Genomic DNA, 19,715 nt, shown 5'->3' with positions numbered 1-19,715 from the left:
GAGAGCTCTCTGTGAAGCCAATGGAGGCTCATGCCAAAGCCCCGGGTCATGCATCTTGGGGAGCCCAGGCTGGGGGGTGTCCCCACACCTGCCCTGACCTGGCTGGAGCTCCGGATGCTCCGGAGACTCCAGCCGGAGGCTGCTGTGGCTGGTGATTTGGGGCGATCGTAACCTCAGTCTCTGTCCCCCTCCCAGACTGGTCCAGCCGCTGCAAACAGATCATGAAGCTCTGGAGGAAGGTCCCTGCCCCGGACAAAGCCCCCTACTTGGTGAGTCTCCTGGTGGGCCCGCTCCCTTCTGGGGGCTGTGGCCAGGAAGCGTGACCTGCTCGCAGGGGATCGACAGGGAGTCTCACAGCCCAGCTCTGAGAACTGATTTTTTTTTTTTTTTTTTTTTTTTTGGTGCAGCAAAAGGCCAAAGATAACCGGGCGGCTCATCGCATCAACAAGGTGCAGAAGGTACGTGCCGGGGGAGCACGCTCCGGACACGGGCAGGAGCCTCGTGGGGCTCCTCTCTGTCCTTGCTTCCTCTTGGGGACGCAGACTGGGCCAGGGAGGAACTGGAGCAACTGGCCCCTCCTCTGACTCTGCCGGATCCTCCCTTCCCTGCCCCTAGCCCTCTTCCACAGCCCAAGGTGGTGGGTGGGTGTGTATATGGGGGGGGGGGGGGGAGGAGGTCCAACCTGATGCCGTCTCAGGATCTCTGCAGTGCAGAGAGGATCCCCTGGCAAGCTGACCCCCATCCCGTGCTGTCTCTGCAGCAGGCCGAGAGCCAGATCAACAAGCAGACCAAAGGCGAGGTGCTGCGCAAGCCTGAGAGACCCGCGCTGCACCTGAGGATCCCGCCCCAGCAGGGGGCACTGCCTGGTGCTGCGGGGCAGCCTGTCTACATCAACAGCCCGCTGGCTCTGCCCGGCTCCACGGACGGGTTCCTGAAGTCCCCTGCTGGCGCCGAAGTGGGGGCCGAGTCCAACGAGCTCTCCCTCAAGCTTCCTTCCCAAGTGCCTTCGCACGACCCCTACAGCATGGCCCCCACCTACCCGCTGGAGCCCTGCTTCCCCTCTCCCCTGGGCCAGAGCCCCACTGCTGGAGCTGCCTTCCAGCCCTTCCCCACACAACAGCAGCAGCAGCTCCTGACCACTCCCCGGCCGGCCCTGGGCCCCCAGCCTCCGGAGTTCCACCCCACCTCCCCTGGACCCCCCCGGCACCAGCCCTCCACCCCAGACCCCTTCCTGAAACCTCGCTGCCTCAGTGGCTCTCTGGACAACCTGTCGGTGCCGGGGAGCCCTGGGGCCAGGCCCCCTGAGCCGCTGCTCTCGTCCCCTCCATTTGGGGAGCAGAAGCGGAGCCTGGAGGCTGGGGGGCTGCAGGTGAAGAAGGAGGAAGGGGGCCCAGGAGTGTGTTCTCCTGGCTACGTGGCTGCCATGGGCTATGCCGACTCCCCGTCCCACCTCTCCTCCGCCGAGCTGAAGGCAGCCGATGTGTTCAAAGCCCCCCTGACCCCACGGGTGTCTCAGGTAGAGCCACAGAGCCCAGGGCTCGCGCATCCCCACCCCCAGGCTCTGGCCCCCTCACCTCCCAGCCATCCCGACCTCTACAGGCAGTCGCCCTCCGTGTCCTGCTACTCGGACCCCTATGCCCAGCCCCCCCTGACGCCCCGGCCACAGCCCCCTGACAGCTGCTGCACCCTGCCCCCCAGGTCCTTGCCTTCCGACCCCTTCTCCCGTGTCCCTGCCAGCCCACAGTCCCAGTCCAGCTCCCAGTCCCCCCTCACCCCCCGGCCACTCTCCAATGAGGCTTGCTGCCAGTCACCAGTCACCCCTCGCTTCCAGTCGCCCGACCCCTACTCCAGACCCCCCTCGCGCCCCCAGTCCCGGGACCCCTTTGCCCCCGTGCACAAGCCCCCGCGGCCCCAAATGCCCGACTCCGGCTTCAAATCGATCCCAGTCTCCCACAATCCCCCAGCTGGCGGGGGCTTCCCTCCGGCCCAGCCCAGTGACCCTCACTCCAAGGGGCCGGGAAGCCAGCAGCCCCCCTTTGCCCGCTCCCCTGGAGCCAGCGTCTTCCCTGGCGCCCCAGCGCAGATGCGGTTCACCTTCCCCCCAGCTGTCTCGGAGCCCCTCAAGGGTTCCCCTTCCCACCAACCCCATGGGATGAACAGCCATTTCGCCTCTAGCCAACCTATGGGCAAGCCCCAAAGCACCAACTATGCCTCCTCGCCCGGCTTCCACCAGGCCAGTAGCCCCCTGGGGCCTGGCAACTGCCCTGCTGAGACCTACAGCCTCTCTCCCCTGCGGCCCCCCTCGGTGCTGCCGCAGCAGACTCCCCACCCCCAGCAGCAGCAGGACGGCGCCCTGACCTACTTGCCCCGAGCCGGGATGGCGCTGCCAGCTGACAAGCGGGACGAGGTGGTGTCGGGGATCTCTGCTCTCCCCAGCCGGGAGCTGCCCGAACTGCCTGTCAGCCAGGAGGGCACCCTCAGCAGCGTCAGCCAGTCGGAGCTGGAGAAGCAGAGGCAGGTGAGCACTCCACTTTCTCCTTAACCCTTGGGGGTGACTTGGCTTTGGGGGCGTTGGCTCGGGGCACCCTCGAGCACAGACCAGGTGCACGGCGAATCAGAGGTTGAGCTGGGACTGCTGGCTCCCAATCCCCCTGTTCTAACCACTGCACCCCGCTGCCCTCCCAGCGCCAGGCATAGGATGTGTGAGTGCTGGTGGGGGCTGAGCCCAGGGACACCGTGACGTTGCCTAGAGGATACAAAGGAGAGCTGGAGCCCAGGGAATGGCTCTTTGCCCTCTAGTCTCTTTTACTTTCATGGACTGGGGCTTGGGTGCTGTTCCTGGCTCTGCCGTTAACCTGCTGGGTGATTTGGGCAAGGCCCTCTCCCTCTCCGTGCCTCAGTTTACCCTCCCACCTGTGTCAGCCTAGTCAACTTAGGCAGAGAGTCTCCAAGCTGCCAAGGGTGTCCTGTCTCCGCTCCATCCCCCAGATGCTCAGGGGTAGAGCGGTGAGTTCCCAGGGTGCAGTCTAGGCCCTGCTGTAATGGTGCATCCCTCATCTCCCAGCGCCAGAGACTCCGCGAGCTCCTCATCCGTCAGCAAATCCAGAGGAACAACCTGCGGCAGGAGAAGGAGAGTGCGGCCGCCGCCACCAGCTCCTCCCAGGCAGCGTGGAGCGCCGAAGCCAGCAGCCAGGCCTTCGAGCAGCTCAGGGGCCTGGCTCCCTACCAGCCAGCACAGGTAGGGCAGGCGTGGCTGGGGCCACATGAACATCTCCGTAGCCGTATGGGCCACATCATACTGGCCCCAGGGGCAGTCAGAGCCGGCCGGTGTGGATTTGGCTCTGCACATTGACGAACACAGCGCTTCGACAAGCCCCGCGCTCACACGAGGGCCCCTCTGAATGGGACAGAGGGCTGGGGGGGCACAGATCTGGAAGTGCCTGTCACCTGGGGAGCTCCCTGCTGCAGGGTGTCACCAGACAAAGCACTTGGGGAGACTCGGATGGGGCTAGTCCCGAACAAGGGCAGCGAGGTGCAGTAGTTAGAGCAGCCCATTGCCTGCAGCAGAGAAGCTTGAGTCCAGGCTGGGATCAGGAGGGAAGTCAGGATCCCCCACAGCTGGAGGGGAAGGGCGCAGGTGAGTGAGTGATCTGCAGGAGTTGGGGTACAGGGGGAGTCACTCTTCCTTCCTTCCCAGGACAAGAGCGCCCTCGGGAATCTGCCCACAGCCCCTGGTAGCAGCAAACTCTCCGGGCCAGTTATGGTGCCTGTGGCCTTCGCACCGGACGAACGGCTTTCTCGCCCGCCTCCTGCTGCCACGCCCTCCTCCATGGACCTCAACGGCAGGTGCGTGTCCCCACAGCTGCTGGAGATGAGCAGTGCTCTGGCCTTGCTGCACTCACAGTGGGGAGAGGGCAGGGCACTTCACTTACCCATGAGACCCTGCCCTCATCTACACGTGGGGAAACTGAGGCCCGCTAGTACTCAGCAAGTTTGTGGCAGAGCTGGGAATAGAACCCAGGAGTCCTTGCTCCCAGGTCCAGCTAGGCACAGAGCCTCGCTCCCCTCTCTGGAATCCACTGAGGGAGTGGGGGGGCTGGGATTTCTGGGGAGGCCCTGGTTGACAGGGTGCCGTCACTGAGGCCCCATCCCCTGACATCAGGCGTGGGTGGGGAAAGCTGTCGGCAGGTCAGCTGTCTGACAGGAGCCCCTCAGTGGGGCAATGCCGTGCTGGGGCGTGGCCAGCCCGTGTCCGCTTCCAGAACCCCCAATTGCTGCTGACCTGCCCCTGGGGTGGGCGAGTGAGGGAGTTCCTTGACTATGGCTCCGCTCTCAGGCGGATGGTGGCACCGGCACGCTGTGCGGGCCAGGAGCTGCATCTCCCGGGGTGCCCGAGGCAGGGGCCGCTCCCTGACCCCCCCGTCTGTGTTGCAGGCCGTCGGTGGGAGCCCCCCAGACCTTCTTCCCACGCAGCATGTTCCAGGGGCAGCAGCAGATGTGGCAGCAGCAGCAGCAGGCGGCCGTGCGGCTCCCCAGCCCCGCCCGCTTCCAGCAGCCGCCTGGCCATGAGCTCAGCCGGCCGGCACTGGGGGGCCTGGCTGGGCGCATGCCAGGCCCTGCCGAGCAGATCCCGTCCTCGCCCGGCACCATGGGGGCCCAGTTCATTGAGCTGCGGCACAACTCCCAGAAGGGAGCAGCTGGGGGCATGGGCTCCCCCTTCACCCAGCAGGGCTCCCCGGCCAGGCCACGCTTCTTCCTGCCTGGCGATGAGAGCTCCAGCCAGGCCCTGCGTGCCTCTGTCATGCCTCTGCCAGCCCCGGTCCTGCAGCCACAGAAGCTGCCGGCCCCTCTGCCACCCTCTGCTACTTCCCCGCAGGGGGCTCAGCGGAGCCACCAGCCTCCCCCCAAAAGTGGCCCTCCGCTGCCTCCGCCTGCCAGCAGCCTGGAGCTGCAGCATGGGCTGCCGCGCCCGCTGTCGTCCTCCAGCCTGCGCCCCGAGGGCCCCAAGGACAGCCCCACCATGGAGCCCTCGCTGGTTCCAGCTCCCAGCAAGAGCCACCTGGCGCTGGAGAGCGGGCGGCTCCCATGCGAGGTGCCGGGGGAGCCCGACCTGGACGACGACTTCGACTCCCACAAGGACCTGGAGGATGACGACCTGGCCAACCTGAGCCTGGACCCGGACGTGGCCAAGGGGGATGACGACCTGGGCAACCTGGACAACCTGGAGACCAACGACCCCCACCTGGACGACCTGCTGAATGGTGACGAGTTTGACCTGCTGGCCTACACCGACCCCGAGCTGGACACGGGCGACAAGAAGGACATCTTCAACGAGCACCTGCGGCTGGTGGAGTCGGCCAACGAGAAGGCTGAGCGTGAGGCCCTGCTCAAGAGGGAGCCAGCTGGGCCCTGCCCCAAGGGCCCCGGGGAGCCCAAGGAGCTGGCCCCCCCCAGGGAGGGGCTGGCGCCTGCCCCCTGCCCCTCCAGCATGGCACCGGCTCCCCACCCAACCTTCAAGGCCCAGGCCAGCATCCTGGAAGCCAAGTCTGGCTCTCTGCCGGCCAGCATCCAGCCCAAGCTGGAGGAAGGCTGCCTGAAGACATCCCCCTGCCAGTTCAACGCCGGCGCCTCTGACCGCCTCCCAGTCCCCATCAAGTCGGAGGCCCTCCAGGGGGCCGAGAAAATGGCTGCCTCCCTAGGCCTGACGCTCAAGCCTGGCCAGAACCTGTTGAATCCCGGAGCGGGGCCTGTGCGGCTCGGCACAGCCCCCTTCCCGAACAACGGCCATCCTGCCGCTTCTGGCTCAGACAAGGGCCCCTACGCTGCCCCGGGCCGCGGGCTGGTACCCAGCCAGAGCACTGCCCTGCTGGAGCTGGATGGAGGGGCCTTGGGCCTGGCCAACGCCCAGCACTCGCCGGCTGATGACCTTGAGAAGATGGAGAGCTCCCTGGTGGCCAGCGAGCTGCCCCTGCTCATCGAGGACCTGCTGGAGCACGAGAAGAAGGAGCTGCAGAAGAAGCAGCAGATGTCGACCCACCTGCCGGGGGGCGCCCAGCACCTCCAGACTGTGCAGCAGCAGCAGCAGCACTCCATACTAGCTCACCCCGCGGTGCCAGCCCAGCCCCCGGACGGGCAGGCTCCTCGCCTGGTGGGGCCCCAGCAACAGCTGCAGCTGGGCCTCATCTCCAGGCAGCAGAACCTGGTGCCCACCCAACAGCTGATGACGCAGCAGCAGCGGGTGGTGGGACCTCAGCAGGGCCAGGTGCTGGCCCCACACGTGGCGATGGCACAGCCCCAGCCCCATGTCCTCGCGGCCCAGCACAGCGTCCAGCCGGCGCTGACCCCGCAGCCGAACCAGCAGCAGGTGCTGGTGCAGAAGCAGATACCTGGGGTGCAGCCGACCCCCATGGGCATGAAACCCCAGCAGCTCGTCATGCAGCAGCAGCACCAACTGGCCAACAGCTTCTTCCCTGACACAGGTAGGAGCCAGTGAGGGCAAAGGGACGGCACGCTTTTGAGGTCCCGAGTTCAGATCTGGCCCAGCATCTGGGGAAACCCCTCCCCATTTGAAGGGAGCTGGGGGGATCTCGGAGGAGGAGCATCCCCTTGGCGCTGGGCGACCACAGCTGACCGGCCAAGGACTGAACAAGAGTGGGAAGCTGAGGGGTGACCCCTTCCAACCTGGGTGGGGCATGCTTGGGGTGGGCGACTTGCCTCTCCACAGTTTGCACAGGGGTAAGTGCCACACCGCTGGGGAGTCATCCTGTTTCCTGCCCCCCACATGAGCGTGGATGGGGCCTATGCCAACTGCCCGCTCGGGCCGTGGAGAGCAGCTCCATCCCCACTTGGGCCCGCCAAGCATGGATTCTGCAAATTGGCACCCTTTAGCCATGTCTATTGTCAGCTGCTCCTCTTCTCTGGGTTGGGGGCACTGAGACTCCCACGCAGGGGGGTGGCGGTTCCTCCTGTGGTCTCGGAGCCTGGTGGGTGTTAGCCAGGGGGAAGCAGCTGGGTCTGCCAGGGGTGGGAGCCCTGCAGTGGGCTCTGGCTGATGCTCCCTCTCCACGCAGACCTGGATAAGTTTGCGGCTGAGGACATCATGGACCCCATCGCCAAGGCCAAGATGGTAGCGCTGAAGGGCATCAAGAAGGTGATGGCTCAGGGAAGCATTGGGGTGGCCCCTGGGATGAACAGGTAAGGGGGGTGCATGCGTGGGAGGGGGGCAGGCAGGCGGCTGAGGGCAGGAGCAGTTCCTGGTTCATTCTTCTCTCTTGATTTGGTACCAAAGGCAACAGGTGTCCCTGCTGGCTCAGCGGCTCTCGGGAGCCACGGCCACGATCGAAATGCAGAACCACGTCCCAGCTGGGAGCGGACAGGTGAGCACGTGGCTGTCTGGACCCCCCGCGCTGCCTTGCCCAGCAAATACCCAGCACCTGGGAGTCTCCGCCACTGTTGTGGGGCTTGTGTGTGAGATGAGTTGGGTGGGTCACGGGCGTCTGCACCGGGAATCGCCCTTGCAGACGGGCTGAGTGCATGGAGGCTGCAAAGGGGAGGGTGTCAGTGTGAGGGGCAGCGCAGGGGCAGGGGGCAGTGTGTGGTGCTGGGGTGGGGGGGCATGTACATGATCATAAACATTCTCAAAAAGAAAAGGAGTACTTGTGGCACCTTAGAGACTAACAAATTTAAATTTGTTAGTCTCTAAGGTGCCACAAGTACTCCTTTTCTTTTTGTGAATACAGACTAACACGGCTGCTACTCTGAAACCCATAAACATTCTCTCTCTCTCCTAGGATCGAAGTGGCAGTGACCCATCTCAGACCCGCCCCAACCCACCCACCTTCGCTCAGGGCGTCATCAGTAAGTAGCTGGTGTTGGGGGGCAAGTGTGGGGGGACCCCCTGCCTGGGGGAGTCCCCTGCCAGGGCGGGGGTCACTTGGAGGGTTGTATGGGCTGGCCCTGGGCATTGGGCTGCCCCCCACCCTCTTGGTGCTCTGTGAGGCTTGGCTGTGAATGGAAATGCTAGATTTTCTCTGAGCCCCAGTGACCCAGCTCCGGGGGACCATCTTTCCTGGGGGGCCGGGGGCAGTGGGGGAGGGGAGCATCTCCACGGCTCTGCCTCACCACAGTGCCGCTCTCCGCAGATGAGGCCGACCAGCGGCAGTATGAGGAGTGGCTCTTCCACACCCAGCAGCTCCTGCAGATGCAGCTGAAGGTGCTGGAGGAACAGATCGGTGTGCACCGCAAGTCCCGCAAGGCCCTGTGCGCCAAGCAGCGCACCGCCAAGAAGGCTGGTCGTGAGTTCCCCGAGGCCGACGCTGAGAAGCTCAAGCTGGTGACGGAGCAGCAGAGCAAGATCCAGAAGCAGCTGGACCAGGTGGGGGACTGGGGGAGTGGGGAGCAAGTGTGCCAAGGGGGTGGGGGTGCTGGAGGAAAAGCCTGGGGATAGAGCAGCTGGAGGAGACTATGGCAGTGCACAGGGGGCAGCCTTCACCTGCGGGTGGGGCAAATTCGTGGTTAGAGGTTGGCCAGGCTGGCGTGACAGGCCGGTTGGGGGGGCACTGGGTACAGCTGTGGCAGGCGGGGGGCCTGGCTGGCGTGTGACTGTCTGGTTGGGGGGCACTGGACGCGGCTGTGACAAGGCAGAGGGCCGGGCTGGTGGGGGTGCCTGGTCACAGCTGTGACAAGGCAGAGGGCTGGGCTGGCGTGTGACGGGCCGGTTGGGGGGCACTGGGCATGGCTGTGAGAAGGCAGAGGGCTGGGCTGGCGTGTGACGGGCTGGTGGGGGGCACTGGGCACGGCTGTGGCAGGCAGAGGGCTGGGCTGGCGTGTGACGAGCTGGTGGGGGGCACTGGTCACAGCTGTGACAAGGCAGAGGGGTGGGATGGCATGTGACGGGCTGGTGGGGGGCACTGGGCACGGCTGTGGCAGGCAGAGGGCTGGGCTGGTGTGTGACGGGCTGGTGGGGGGCACTGGGCACGGCTGTGGCAGGTGGGGGGCTGGGCTGGCGTGTGGTGGGCTGATGGGGGTGCCCGGTCACGGCTGTGACAAGGCAGAGAGCCGGGCTGGCGTGTGACAGGCTGGTGGGGGTGCCCGGTCACGGCTGTGACAAGGCAGAGGGCCGGGCTGGTGGGGGTGCCTGGTCACGGCCGTGGCAGGCGGGGGCCAGGCGGGTACATTGTGGGGTGCCCCCGCCCGTCAGTGCTGACCGCCCGCTCCCCGGCAGGTTCGGAAGCAGCAGAAGGAGCACACCAACCTGATGGCCGAGTACCGCAACAAGCAGCAGCAGCACCAGCAGAGCTCCGCCGTTATGGCCCTCAGCCCATCGCAGAGCCCCCGGCTCATGGCCAAGCTCCCGGGGCAGCTGCTCTCCGCCCATGGTGTCCAGCAGCAGCTCCCCCAGCCGACCGGGGCCATGGTGGGGGCGCAAGGCCTGGGCCAGCCGCCCAACCAGCTGGCAGGGCAAGCAGGCAACGTGCGCTCGCCCCAGGGCGGCGTCTCTATGGCAGCCCAGCAGGGCTTGTCCTTCCTGGGCCAGCAGCAGCTGGGGAACGCAGCTGTCCCCAGCCCGTCCAGCAGCTTCTTCCCTGGGAATCCCGCGCTCCGGGGGCTGGCCGCCGACACCCGGCTGATGCAGGAGAGGCAGTTACAGAGGATGCAGCTGGCTCAGAAACTGCAGCAGCAGCAAAGCATGCTGGGACAGGTGCAGCAGCAGCAGCAGCAAAGCATGCTGGGACAGGTGTCGCTGCAGCAGCAAAACATGCTGGGACAGGTGTCGCTGCAGCAGCAGCCCCCCGCCCCTCAGCAGGGTGGTGGGGGGCAGCCCATGGTTCCGAAGCAGCCGGGCATCCTGGTGCAGCAGCTCTCGCCGCAGCCGCAGCCAGGGATGACGGGGCACTCCCAGGTGTCCATGCTGCAGCATCAGGGCGTCGCGGGCCGCCAGAACCCCCCGAGGCAGGTGCTGTTAGCGCCCCACCAGCAGAGGGTACTGGGCTCGCCTCAGCTGGTGCAGCAAACTCACGGCCTCGTGGGCCACCGGCTGATTTTGTCGCCGGCGCAGCAGCAGCAGTCTGGGCTTCTGGGCCAGCCACGGACTTTGCTGGCACAGCAGCAGCAGAGCTCTCGAGCCCAGCATCAGGCCCTGCTGGGGCTGGGGCAGGGGCAGGCTGCCCAGCCGGGCCCCGTGGGGCAGGGGCAGGCTGCCAAGCAGCAGATACAGCACTTTCCACAGCATGGGGCCCTGGGCCAGTCCCCCTCCATGTCACATTTGAGTCAGGGAGGCCAGCCAGCCCCGCAGGGCGCGGCTGCCAAGGAGCAGCAGGGAGGGGCAGAGAGCACTGCGTTGCCCCCAGAGGGTGCCGAGGGCAGGGGGCAGCATCAGGTTCAGCTGACCGCCGCCGTGGGTGGGCCAGGCAGCCAGGAGCTCGGGGGGCAGCCGCACATGGGCCCTCAGGAGCAGCAGGGCATTCAGAACCTCAATCCCCTGACGCTGGCTGGCCAGGAGCCGCGGGCACCCCTGGGCGGAGAGCAGCAGCTGCAGAAACACCAGCCTGAGCTGGGGCAGCAGCAGGCCCTGGCAAGCTCCCTGCAGCTCCAGCAGCCGCAGCGAATGCAGGGGGGCCAGCAGCAAAGCAACCTGCTTCATCCCCCGCTGCAGAACAGCGGGGGGCCAGCACAGCTGGGGGGCGCCGTGAGGCAAGAGCAGCCGCACTCGGACCCTGCCCAGGGGCCTCACTTGCTGGCCCCGCAGGGCTCTGTAGCAGAACAGCAACAGCAGCTCGGGAGCATGACGAGCCAGGCGCAAAGCCTCCAGGTGCAGCCGCCGCCGCAAAGGATTGTGGGCCAGCCACCAGCACAAAGCCTCGAACAGCAGCCGAAAGGGCTGCTGAGCCAGCTGCAGCCAACGGTGGGCCAGCGGCTCCCCAGCCCGGCAGGGCAGCACAAGGCCGGGCCGATGGGGCAGCCGCAGCAGAGCATGCTGGTCCCGCAGGCATCCCTCGCACAGAGTGTCCTGAGCCAGGTGTCCGCTCCGGTGATGGGCCAGTTCCGAGCTCAGCTGCAAGGCGTCATCTCCAAAAACCCGCAGCTGCGGCACCTCACCCCGCAGCAGCAGCAGCAGCTCCAGGCCATCCTGGTGCAGCGCCACCAGCAGAGCCTGCTGCAGCAGAGCCAGGCACTAAGGCAGGCCGGCCCCTTCCCGGGACAGGCCCAGGCGTCGCTAGAGCAAGGGCTGCACCCTCCCTCGGCCCTGCAGGCCTCCGTGGTGCACCAGCAACCGAGGCAGCCAGGGACGGTGTTCCACGTCCGGCCAGCCGGCCCCTCCGCCGCTGCGGAGCAGATGCAGCCAGGGTTTGTCATGGAGCAAGCGTCCGCCGGCCAGCAGAGAGTGCCGCTGAGCGCCCCACAGCAGCCGCTGGCAGAACTGGTGCACACGGCGCTGGCGGGGCGTAGTCCCCAGCAGGGGGTGCTCAGACTCTCAGCTCCGCCGGCAGCCACCCCGGTCCAGGCGCCCGTGAGCATGGTCAACCTGGGCTCTGTGCATCCGCACCCCCCACCCAGCCGGGAACAGAGCCCCCAAGAGCCAAAGGAAGCCTCCCCGCCCATCCTGGCCAGGCCGCCCAGTGTGGCTCAGAGCGCTGGGGTGCAGCCCGAGCACAGGCTGACGCCCACCCAGAATAGCTTCCTGGCAGAGCTGGTGCCCACTGTCCCAAAGCCACCCCCCAGCCAAACAGGGGAGGAGTCCTTTGCTGGGACCCCTGGCCACTGGGAGCCAGGAGCGCAGGGTCCCAACTCCTCTCCCAGCATGGAGCCCATGGATGGATCGAGAAAGCCACTGGACCGCAGCCTGGCCGGGAGTCAAGTCAACGGGCGGGTGGTAGAAAGGCCAGGCCCACAGGCCTCTCCTCTGGAAGGGGGGGCCCTGCCAACTGAGGCCCCCGGGGTCTGCATCAAGCAGGAGCCCAAGGAGGAGACGGCACCGTGCGTGCTGGGCGGGGGCCAAGCTGTAAAACGCGAGGCCAATGGGGAGCCAGCGCCCACCCCAGCCAACAAGCTCCTGATGGGTAGCCAGCTGCTGGCGGGCGCCAGGTCTGAGGCTGGGCACCTGCTGCTGCAGAAGCTGCTGCGGGCCAAGAACGTGCAGCTGGCGTCGCAGCGCTCCACCGAGGGGCTGCGGTCCGAGCTCAATGGGCACAGTGACGGCAAGCTCTCAGGGCTGGAGCAGAGGCTGCAGGCAGCGCCCCCCAGCAGAGAGGTGAGCAGGGGCCGTGCCGGGTGTGCGGGGGTATGGGGGGGTAAATGCAGGGGTGTGTAGAGCACTCACCCTTCCCCTGCCTTGCAGTGGGGGTGGGGTGGGGTGGGGCAGCAGGCAGCCCTGTGACTCGCCCTCTCCCCACAGGATCCCTCCGCCAGCAAGAAGCCCCCAGCCCCGAAGCCCAAACGGGCCCAGAAGAGCGGGGAGCGAGTGGCTGCCTCACGCAAGAAGCTGCGCAAGGAGGATGGGCTCAAATCCAGCGAGGCCCTAATGAAGCAGCTGAAGCAGGTAACCGCTGTTGCCCTGTCCCGCCGTCGTGTGCCCCCTGGCACCTCGTGTAGCCCAACCTGGCCCTGCCGTTTCCAGGGGCTGAGATTGGTGGGCCTCTCAAGGCTTCCTGGTCTGGTCAGGTCGCACACTGAGGAGTCCCCCACCCCCGGATTGGGGCCAAGTTCCCTCTAAACTGGGTGCTCCCGCAGGAGCTCAGGGCTGCAGTGGTGGGAGGGCTCTCCCCACCGGCCCCTGCATGGACCTGCTGCTGCTGGGGAGGGCTGGTGGGAGTCCTCTCTCCCCACCGCAGTCCCTGGGCAGACTGCACCCTAAAGCCCTCACCCCCACCCCAACCCTCTGCCTCAGCCCTGAGCCTCCTCCCGCACCCCTCAGCCCCACCCCAGAGCCCGCTTCTCGCCCCCCCCCCACACACTTCAAACCCCTCGGCCCCACCACACATCAGCTCCATATCGGTGCATATAACAAAATTCATTCCACACATGGACGTAAAAACCGAGAGGGAACGCTGGGGGGTACCCTATCGTCTGTACCAGCCCAGAGGGGTTAAGCTGCCCATGCGTTCATGCCTTGGGCAGTTTTGGGGGGTTTCCCCTCCTGACTGCCTCCCTCCCCCGACAGGAGCTCTCCCTGCTGCCCCTGGTGGAACCCACCATCACGGCCAACTTCAGCCTCTTTGCGCCCTTCGGCAGCAGCCCCATCAACGGCAAGAGCCAGCTGAAGGGGGCGTTCGGCAGCGCCGTGCTGGACAGCGTCCCCGACTACTACACCCAGCTGCTCACCAAGGTACTGCCCGCCCCAGCCTGGGCAGGGCCCCGTGCCTCAGTCTCCCTATCTGTGGGTGAACTGAGCCACCCGCTTTGGGGGGAGGGGGAAAGGCAGGAAGAGCAGGGATTGGGGGTGGGGAGAGGGCGGGGAGAGCAGGGATTGGGGGGTGAGGAGGGGGCGGGATGCTGCCTGACTGTGACCATCCATGATGGATCCTCTCCTGGCAGAACAACCTGAGCAACCCGCCCACCCCACCCTCCTCGCTGCCCCCCACTCCGCCCCCCTCTGTGCAGCAGAAGATGGTGAACGGCGTCACCTCCTCGGAGGAGCTGACCGAGCAGCCCAAGGAGCCGGACCAGGCCCGGGAAGCCGAAGGCCGGAAGGGTAAGGCACGCAAGGGCTGCGCACGCAGCCCCACAGCTGGGGCCCAGGGGGGAGCTGCGGACCTACCCCTCCCCGGGGGAGCAGTGAGCTCTGGTGGGGGGTTGTGTGGGTACCCCGGTGCCCCCTGTTGGCCAACCCGGGAGCAGCACTGATGGGATGTGGGAGGAGCTTCTGGCAGGGTGAGTGGGGCTGATGGGGGAGGGGAGGAGGTGGGCGGGGCTGATGGGCCAGGGGCGGGGCTGATGGGCTGGGCGGCATGCCCATGGCAGGGAGCGTCTGGCTCCGTGCGCCAGGCCTTGGTGCTTGCTGACCCTCGCCCTCCTTCCCTCGCCCAGACGCGCCCGCCGTGGAAGTGAAGAGCCTGGACCTGCTGGCAGCCCTGCCCACACCCCCCCACAACCAGACGGAGGACGTGAGGTGAGGGGCCGGGGGAAGGCTCCCGTTCTGGGCTGTGCCGTTGCTTTGCCCCTCCCCAGCTGCCTTGGGGAGGGTGGGGGTGTCCTCTGGCTGTGCCAAACACCGTGCTGGGGTTGTGGGGAGTCTCCTGGGTGCAGTGTGGGAGGGGCGAGGGCCCCCCCCCGGGCTCTCGCCAGCGATGGCAGGAGGGGCCGAGGGGTCCCTGGTCTGCGGGGTCTCATCAGCATCTCCCCTCAGAATGGAGAGCGACGAGGAGAGCGACTCCCCCGACAGCATCGTCCCCGCCTCGTCCCCTGAGAGCGTCCTGGGCGAGGAGCCGCCCCGCTTCCCCCTGCTAGCCGAGGCGAAGCCGGAGCTGCAGGAGCGGGTGCTGTCGCCGGTCATCCCCATTATCCCCAGGGCCAGCATCCCAGGTGGGCATGGGCAGGGGGTGAGGGTCCCAGTAAGGTGGGCTGGGTACCTGGGGGCAGGAGGTGGGCTGGGATATCCTGGTGGGTGAGTGCCCCTTTAAGGGCTGGGTTGGCTTGGGTGCAATGTGTGGGGGGGGGGCTGGGTCAGCTTGGGGGCTGGGTGAAGGGTGTATGGGGAGGCCCTGGAGGGTGGGCTGGGTTCGGCTGGGTGCCGTGTGCGGCGGGGTCCCTTCACGGGGCTGCGGGCGGGCGCAGCTCGCACCTAACTTGTTTTTTCTCCTGGTCTCAGTGTTCCCTGACCCAAGGCCCCCCGAGGCACGGGAGCCCTTCGGGGAGCACGGCGGGAAGGTGGCCCTGGCGCAAGGCATCGCCTGGGAGAAGGGGAAGGGCAGCGAAGTCTCTGTCATGCTGACTGTCTCGGCCGCAGCTGCTAAGGTGGGGGAGGCGCCGTGTGTGGGGGGAGCGGGGAGGGCTGGGGCTCCCTTCAGCCCATGCGGAGAGCCCCCGGCATCGTCTCGCCGGGCCCTGCCCTTGGGGAGCTCAGGAGCAGGGTCCTGCCCTGGCTGGGGCCGCAGCAGCGTCTCTGACCCAGCCCTGCCTCTCGCCCCCCAGAACCTGAATGGCGTCATGGTGGCCGTGGCTGAGCTGCTCCGCATGAGGATCCCCAGCTCCTATGAGGTGCTGTTCCCCGAGAGCCCAGTGCGGGGCTCCGGGCCTGAGGCCAAGAAGGTGGAGACGGACGGGGCTGGTGAGTATTGGGCAGCCCCGGGGGAGAACCCCTGTGGGCGGAGGGTTTCTCCATCCCCTGCCGGGAGCCAGCAGTGGAGCCACGGGGTCCCGTCTCTCTCGTAGGTGGGCTCGGTGGCAAGGCCAAGGCAGCGCTGGCAGGGAAAGCCCCCGACGCTGGCACCGAGTGGCTGAAGCAGTTTGACGCCATGCTGCCGGGGTACAGCCTCAAAAATGAGCTGGACATCCTGACGCTGCTCAAACAGGTCAGTGACCCATGGCGGGGGGCTTCTCGGGGGGGCGGAGGTATCTCTTGGCCCGGGGCCAGAATGGGGATGGGGGGGCAGCTCTGAAGGTCAAATCCCAGGGCCAGCTGCACTCTGGCTTGGCAGCCTCTGGCTGGACTGATCTCCTGGGCGAGCCCCCCGGTCTCCCCAGCGGGGCTGTTTGGCTCCGTGGGGGAGGGAAGGTGCTGGGAAGCCCTGGGCCAGCGCCCTCATGCCCAGCCCGCTCTGCACCCATGCTCTGATCCGCCCTGCTCTGTGCCCCCAGGAGAGCCCGGCGCTGGAGAAGACTGTGCAGCACTGCTACGTGAACAATGTTTCCAACCTGGACGTGCGTCAGCTCTCCGTCCTGCCCCCGGAGCCATCCCCACCCCTGTCCCCCCTCGTCCCCTCCCCTGCCAGCCCCGCCCACGGGGACAGGATCCCCGAGGCACCCCCCGAGGTGGCCCCCGCGCCCCCCTCCCCACCCTCCAAGGAGGAGGTGGCATGTTCGCCACCCAAGCTCAAGCAGCGCTCGCGGCCCCCGGAGGAGGGAGAGGAGCCCCGGCCCCGGCTCAAGAAGTGGAAGGGGGTACGGTGGAAGCGGCTGCGCTTCCTCATCACCATCCAGAAGGGTGGCGCCAAGCAGGATGGCGAGAAGGAGATCTCCGAGTTCATCGAGAAGCTGGGCACCACCCTGCGGCCCGAGAAGGTGCCCCAGGACCTGCGCAAATGCTGCTTCTGCCACGAGGAGGGGGACGGTGCCACCGACGGGCCCGCCCGCCTCCTCAACCTTGACCTGGACCTCTGGGTGCACCTGAACTGCGCCCTGTGGTCCACCGAGGTGTACGAGACGCAGGGCGGGGCACTGATCAACGTGGAGGGGGCGCTGCACCGAGGGCTGCTCACCAAGTGCTCCCTATGCCAGAAGACAGGCGCCACCAACAGCTGCAACCGCATCCGCTGCCCCAGCGTCTACCACTTCGCCTGCGCCATCCGGGCCAAGTGCATGTTCTTCAAGGACAAGACCATGCTGTGCCCGCTGCACAAGCTCAAGGGCCCCTGCGACCAGGAGCTCAGCACCTTCACCGTCTTCCGGCGCGTCTACATCGAGCGTGACGAGGTGAAACAGATCGCCAGCATCATCCAGCGCGGCGAGCGCCTGCACATGTTCCGCGTGGGCGGCCTGCTCTTCCACGCCATCGGCCAGCTGCTGCCCCACCAGATGGGCGACTTCCACAGCGTCACGGCCCTCTACCCCGTGGGCTTCGAGGCCACCCGCATCTACTGGAGCCTGCGCACCAACAACCGCCGCTGCTGCTACCGCTGCACCATCTGCGAGAACAACGGGCGCCCCGAGTTCGTGGTGCAGGTCATTGAGCAGGGCCTGGAGGATCTGGTCTTCACCGACTCCTCGCCACAGGGTGAGGCTGGGCCCGGCTCTCAGTTAGCCAGCTGCTGCTCCCCACCCCAGAGTCAGCCGCTGTTCAGCATTGGGTGGGGGATCCCTGTATAAACAGCTGTTGTGTCCCACCCTAGAGGTGGCTGCATTGGAGCACTGGGTGACCCGTCTCTGGCAGCATAATTCTGTGGCTGTTAACCTGCTGCTGCAGCTCGCCCAGGGGTGGCTGCATTTCACTGTGGTGAGGGAGTTGATGCCTTGGGCTTGTTTGCCAGGCCACAGGGAATCGCTGCAGGGGGTGAGGGGGGCTGGCGGGGAGCAGGTCAGGAAGCCACGTCTCATCTTTTTCCCTCCCTCTCCTCCCTCCCCCCCGCAGCCGTCTGGAACCGCATCATCGAGCCAGTGGCGGCCATGAGGAAGGAGGCCGACATGCTGCGGCTCTTCCCCGAGTACCTGAAGGGCGAGGAGCTCTTTGGTCTCACAGTGCACGCGGTGCTGCGCATCGCCGAGTCCGTATGTACCGGGGGGGAGCCCTGAACCCCTCACCCGATGGGGGTCTCCCGACAGCGAGGGGTGGGAGGGACACAGCACCCAGCGATATGCTTGGAACCACATCGGTTGGGACCCCCCAGAGACTGTGGCCCAGCCCGGGGGCCGGTGCCAGCTGGGCACATTCAGGGAAGCACTCGCACCCCGAGGGGTAGCTCCATGCCTCCGAGGGGATGGAGGTGCGGAACGGGGCTCCCTTTTCAGTGGGTCCCCTCCAGGCACCGGGACTGTGGTGCTGTCAGCCAACCCACGGTGGGTTCTGCTTGGTCCCTCCCAGCTGCCTGGCGTGGAGAGCTGCCAGAATTACCTGTTCCGCTATGGGCGCCACCCGCTGATGGAGCTGCCACTCATGATCAACCCCACCGGCTGTGCCCGCTCCGAGCCCAAGATCCTCACCCACTACAAACGGTTAGCGAGGGAGAGGGAGGGGGGCCATGCCCCTTGGGGGGGCCACCTGTGGGGGAGGGGCCCTGGCCTGGGGCTGGGCGGGAGGGAATTGCAAACTGAGCCTCAACGGGCTGGGCTCTCCCAGCCACTCCGTTGGGGCCCCATGTGCTCGGGGCTGGGGGGGAGGTCAGTGCTGGTCCCTCCCCCCACTGCCGCCGTGCCCATGCTGTCCGCCTGCTGCAGGCCCCACACCCTGAACAGCACCAGCATGTCCAAGGCCTACCAGAGCACCTTCACGGGCGAGACCAACACGCCCTACAGCAAGCAGTTTGTGCACTCCAAGTCCTCGCAGTACCGCCGCCTCAAGACCGAGTGGAAGAACAACGTGTACCTGGCGCGCTCCCGCATCCAGGGGCTGGGGCTCTATGCCGCCAAGGACCTGGAGAAGCACACCATGGTCATCGAGTACATCGGCACCATCATCCGCAACGAGGTGGCCAACCGGCGCGAGAAGATCTACGAGGAGCAGGTGTGTGTGAGGGGCAGGTCTGGGGGGGAGGGAGGGGGAGATGCCACAGGGACTGGGTGGGGGCCTGGAGCACCCTGTGGGTTCAGACCCTGGGTTGTCCAAGGGACACCCTTGCCCTGCGGCTGCATAACTGGCTTTCTCTGCTCTTCCGGCTCCCAGAACAGAGGAATCTACATGTTCCGCATCAACAATGAACACGTCATCGATGCCACGCTGACAGGGGGCCCAGCCAGGTGAGGGTGTAGGGCACATGGTCGGGGGGGGGATGGCGGCGGTACTGGGGTTTGGGGCAAATGGCCCCCGGGGGAGGTGGTGCTGGAGTTTGGGGGAAATGCCCCCGGGGGAGCCACTTGCCCGCTCTAGCTTTGTTCAGATGGGTGCTCTGCAGTCTCTGACAACCCCCTCTCCCCCCCCCCCCCCGCTGTGCGGAGGGCAGTGGCTGAGAACTTATGGCACTCGACTACAATCCGAAAGGTGCTGGGTTCAAGTCTGATGCGATCTCTGGTTGAAAGGCCAGCTGCACAGGGGGTACCTGCCCTGTTGGGTGAGCGCAGTCACATTGCTCCCTGTAAACCTGGCTGGCTTAGCCCGTGTCAGCCCCATGAGCTGGGGCCTATGGGGAACTTGGAAACTGAGGCAGAGTGAGGAAGGGATTTGGCAGTGGCAGAGCTGGGAAGAGAACCCAGGAGTCCTGGCTCTAGCCCCCCCACCCTCTGCTCTGTATGTCAGGCATCCTTTTTCCCCTCCTAAGCTGCGCAATGGGTCTCTGGCATTGATTCAAGGTATCAAGTCTTGTATTTCACCCCACAAGCTGTGCCTGAGCATTCCTGCTGTGGGGGGAGGGGAACGCAGGGCCTGACCCCTCACCTGGGCTCACCTCTTGTCTCCAGATCCCCACTCTGATGCCCTCCTCTCTGCCCTTCCTGCCAGGTACATTAACCACTCGTGTGCCCCAAACTGTGTGGCTGAGGTCGTGACCTTTGACAAGGAAGATAAGATCATTATCATTTCCAGCCGCCGGATTCCCAAAGGGGAGGAGGTAGGGGACTGGGTCCATGGGGGGGGTGGTCCCAGCCTGGCATCGGGGCTTCTGGCGTGCGGTTAGTGCTGCCTCCTGGCTCAGGGAGCTTGGCGCAGCGGGTGGGGCCCCCCTTAACAGCATTTGCCCAGCAGGTGGGGGGGGGTGTCTCACTCACTCACACACACACCAGGGCCCCTCTCCTCCCCCCGCATGTTGGGGCGGGGCGGGGATGCACAGGGCCAGGAGGGGGCAGGCATGGTGCGGCTCGGCAGCTGGTGGCGTGACTGCTGCCGATCTGCTAGGGCATTGCTGGCTGTGTGA

At 66.4% G+C, this 19,715-nt stretch overlaps 1 protein-coding gene across 1 annotated transcript in view; it reads left to right on the top strand.

Moving 5' to 3' along the window:
- KMT2D (lysine methyltransferase 2D) overlaps nt 1-19,715 on the top strand; it is a 46,998-nt gene that overhangs the window by 23,896 nt on the left and 3,387 nt on the right. The window contains exons 30-54 of the mRNA XM_038378462.2: nt 196-269; nt 408-458; nt 761-2,518; nt 3,065-3,238; nt 3,698-3,846; nt 4,435-6,479; nt 7,071-7,194; nt 7,289-7,376; nt 7,791-7,857; nt 8,142-8,374; nt 9,224-12,250; nt 12,395-12,538; nt 13,160-13,324; nt 13,534-13,690; nt 14,026-14,107; nt 14,345-14,520; nt 14,807-14,952; nt 15,130-15,265; nt 15,370-15,509; nt 15,796-16,930; nt 17,285-17,421; nt 17,735-17,865; nt 18,088-18,373; nt 18,533-18,606; nt 19,304-19,412. Coding sequence (XP_038234390.1) covers nt 196-269; nt 408-458; nt 761-2,518; nt 3,065-3,238; nt 3,698-3,846; nt 4,435-6,479; nt 7,071-7,194; nt 7,289-7,376; nt 7,791-7,857; nt 8,142-8,374; nt 9,224-12,250; nt 12,395-12,538; nt 13,160-13,324; nt 13,534-13,690; nt 14,026-14,107; nt 14,345-14,520; nt 14,807-14,952; nt 15,130-15,265; nt 15,370-15,509; nt 15,796-16,930; nt 17,285-17,421; nt 17,735-17,865; nt 18,088-18,373; nt 18,533-18,606; nt 19,304-19,412 — 10,808 coding nt within the window. The remainder of the gene's footprint in view (nt 1-195; nt 270-407; nt 459-760; nt 2,519-3,064; nt 3,239-3,697; nt 3,847-4,434; nt 6,480-7,070; nt 7,195-7,288; nt 7,377-7,790; nt 7,858-8,141; nt 8,375-9,223; nt 12,251-12,394; nt 12,539-13,159; nt 13,325-13,533; nt 13,691-14,025; nt 14,108-14,344; nt 14,521-14,806; nt 14,953-15,129; nt 15,266-15,369; nt 15,510-15,795; nt 16,931-17,284; nt 17,422-17,734; nt 17,866-18,087; nt 18,374-18,532; nt 18,607-19,303; nt 19,413-19,715) is intronic.

Source organism: Dermochelys coriacea, chromosome 20, assembly GCF_009764565.3.
Source record: "Dermochelys coriacea isolate rDerCor1 chromosome 20, rDerCor1.pri.v4, whole genome shotgun sequence".
NCBI lineage: Eukaryota > Metazoa > Chordata > Testudines > Dermochelyidae > Dermochelys > Dermochelys coriacea.
The sequence above is the reverse complement of the archived record's forward strand: the minus strand, read 5'-3'. Positions and strand labels throughout refer to the sequence as shown.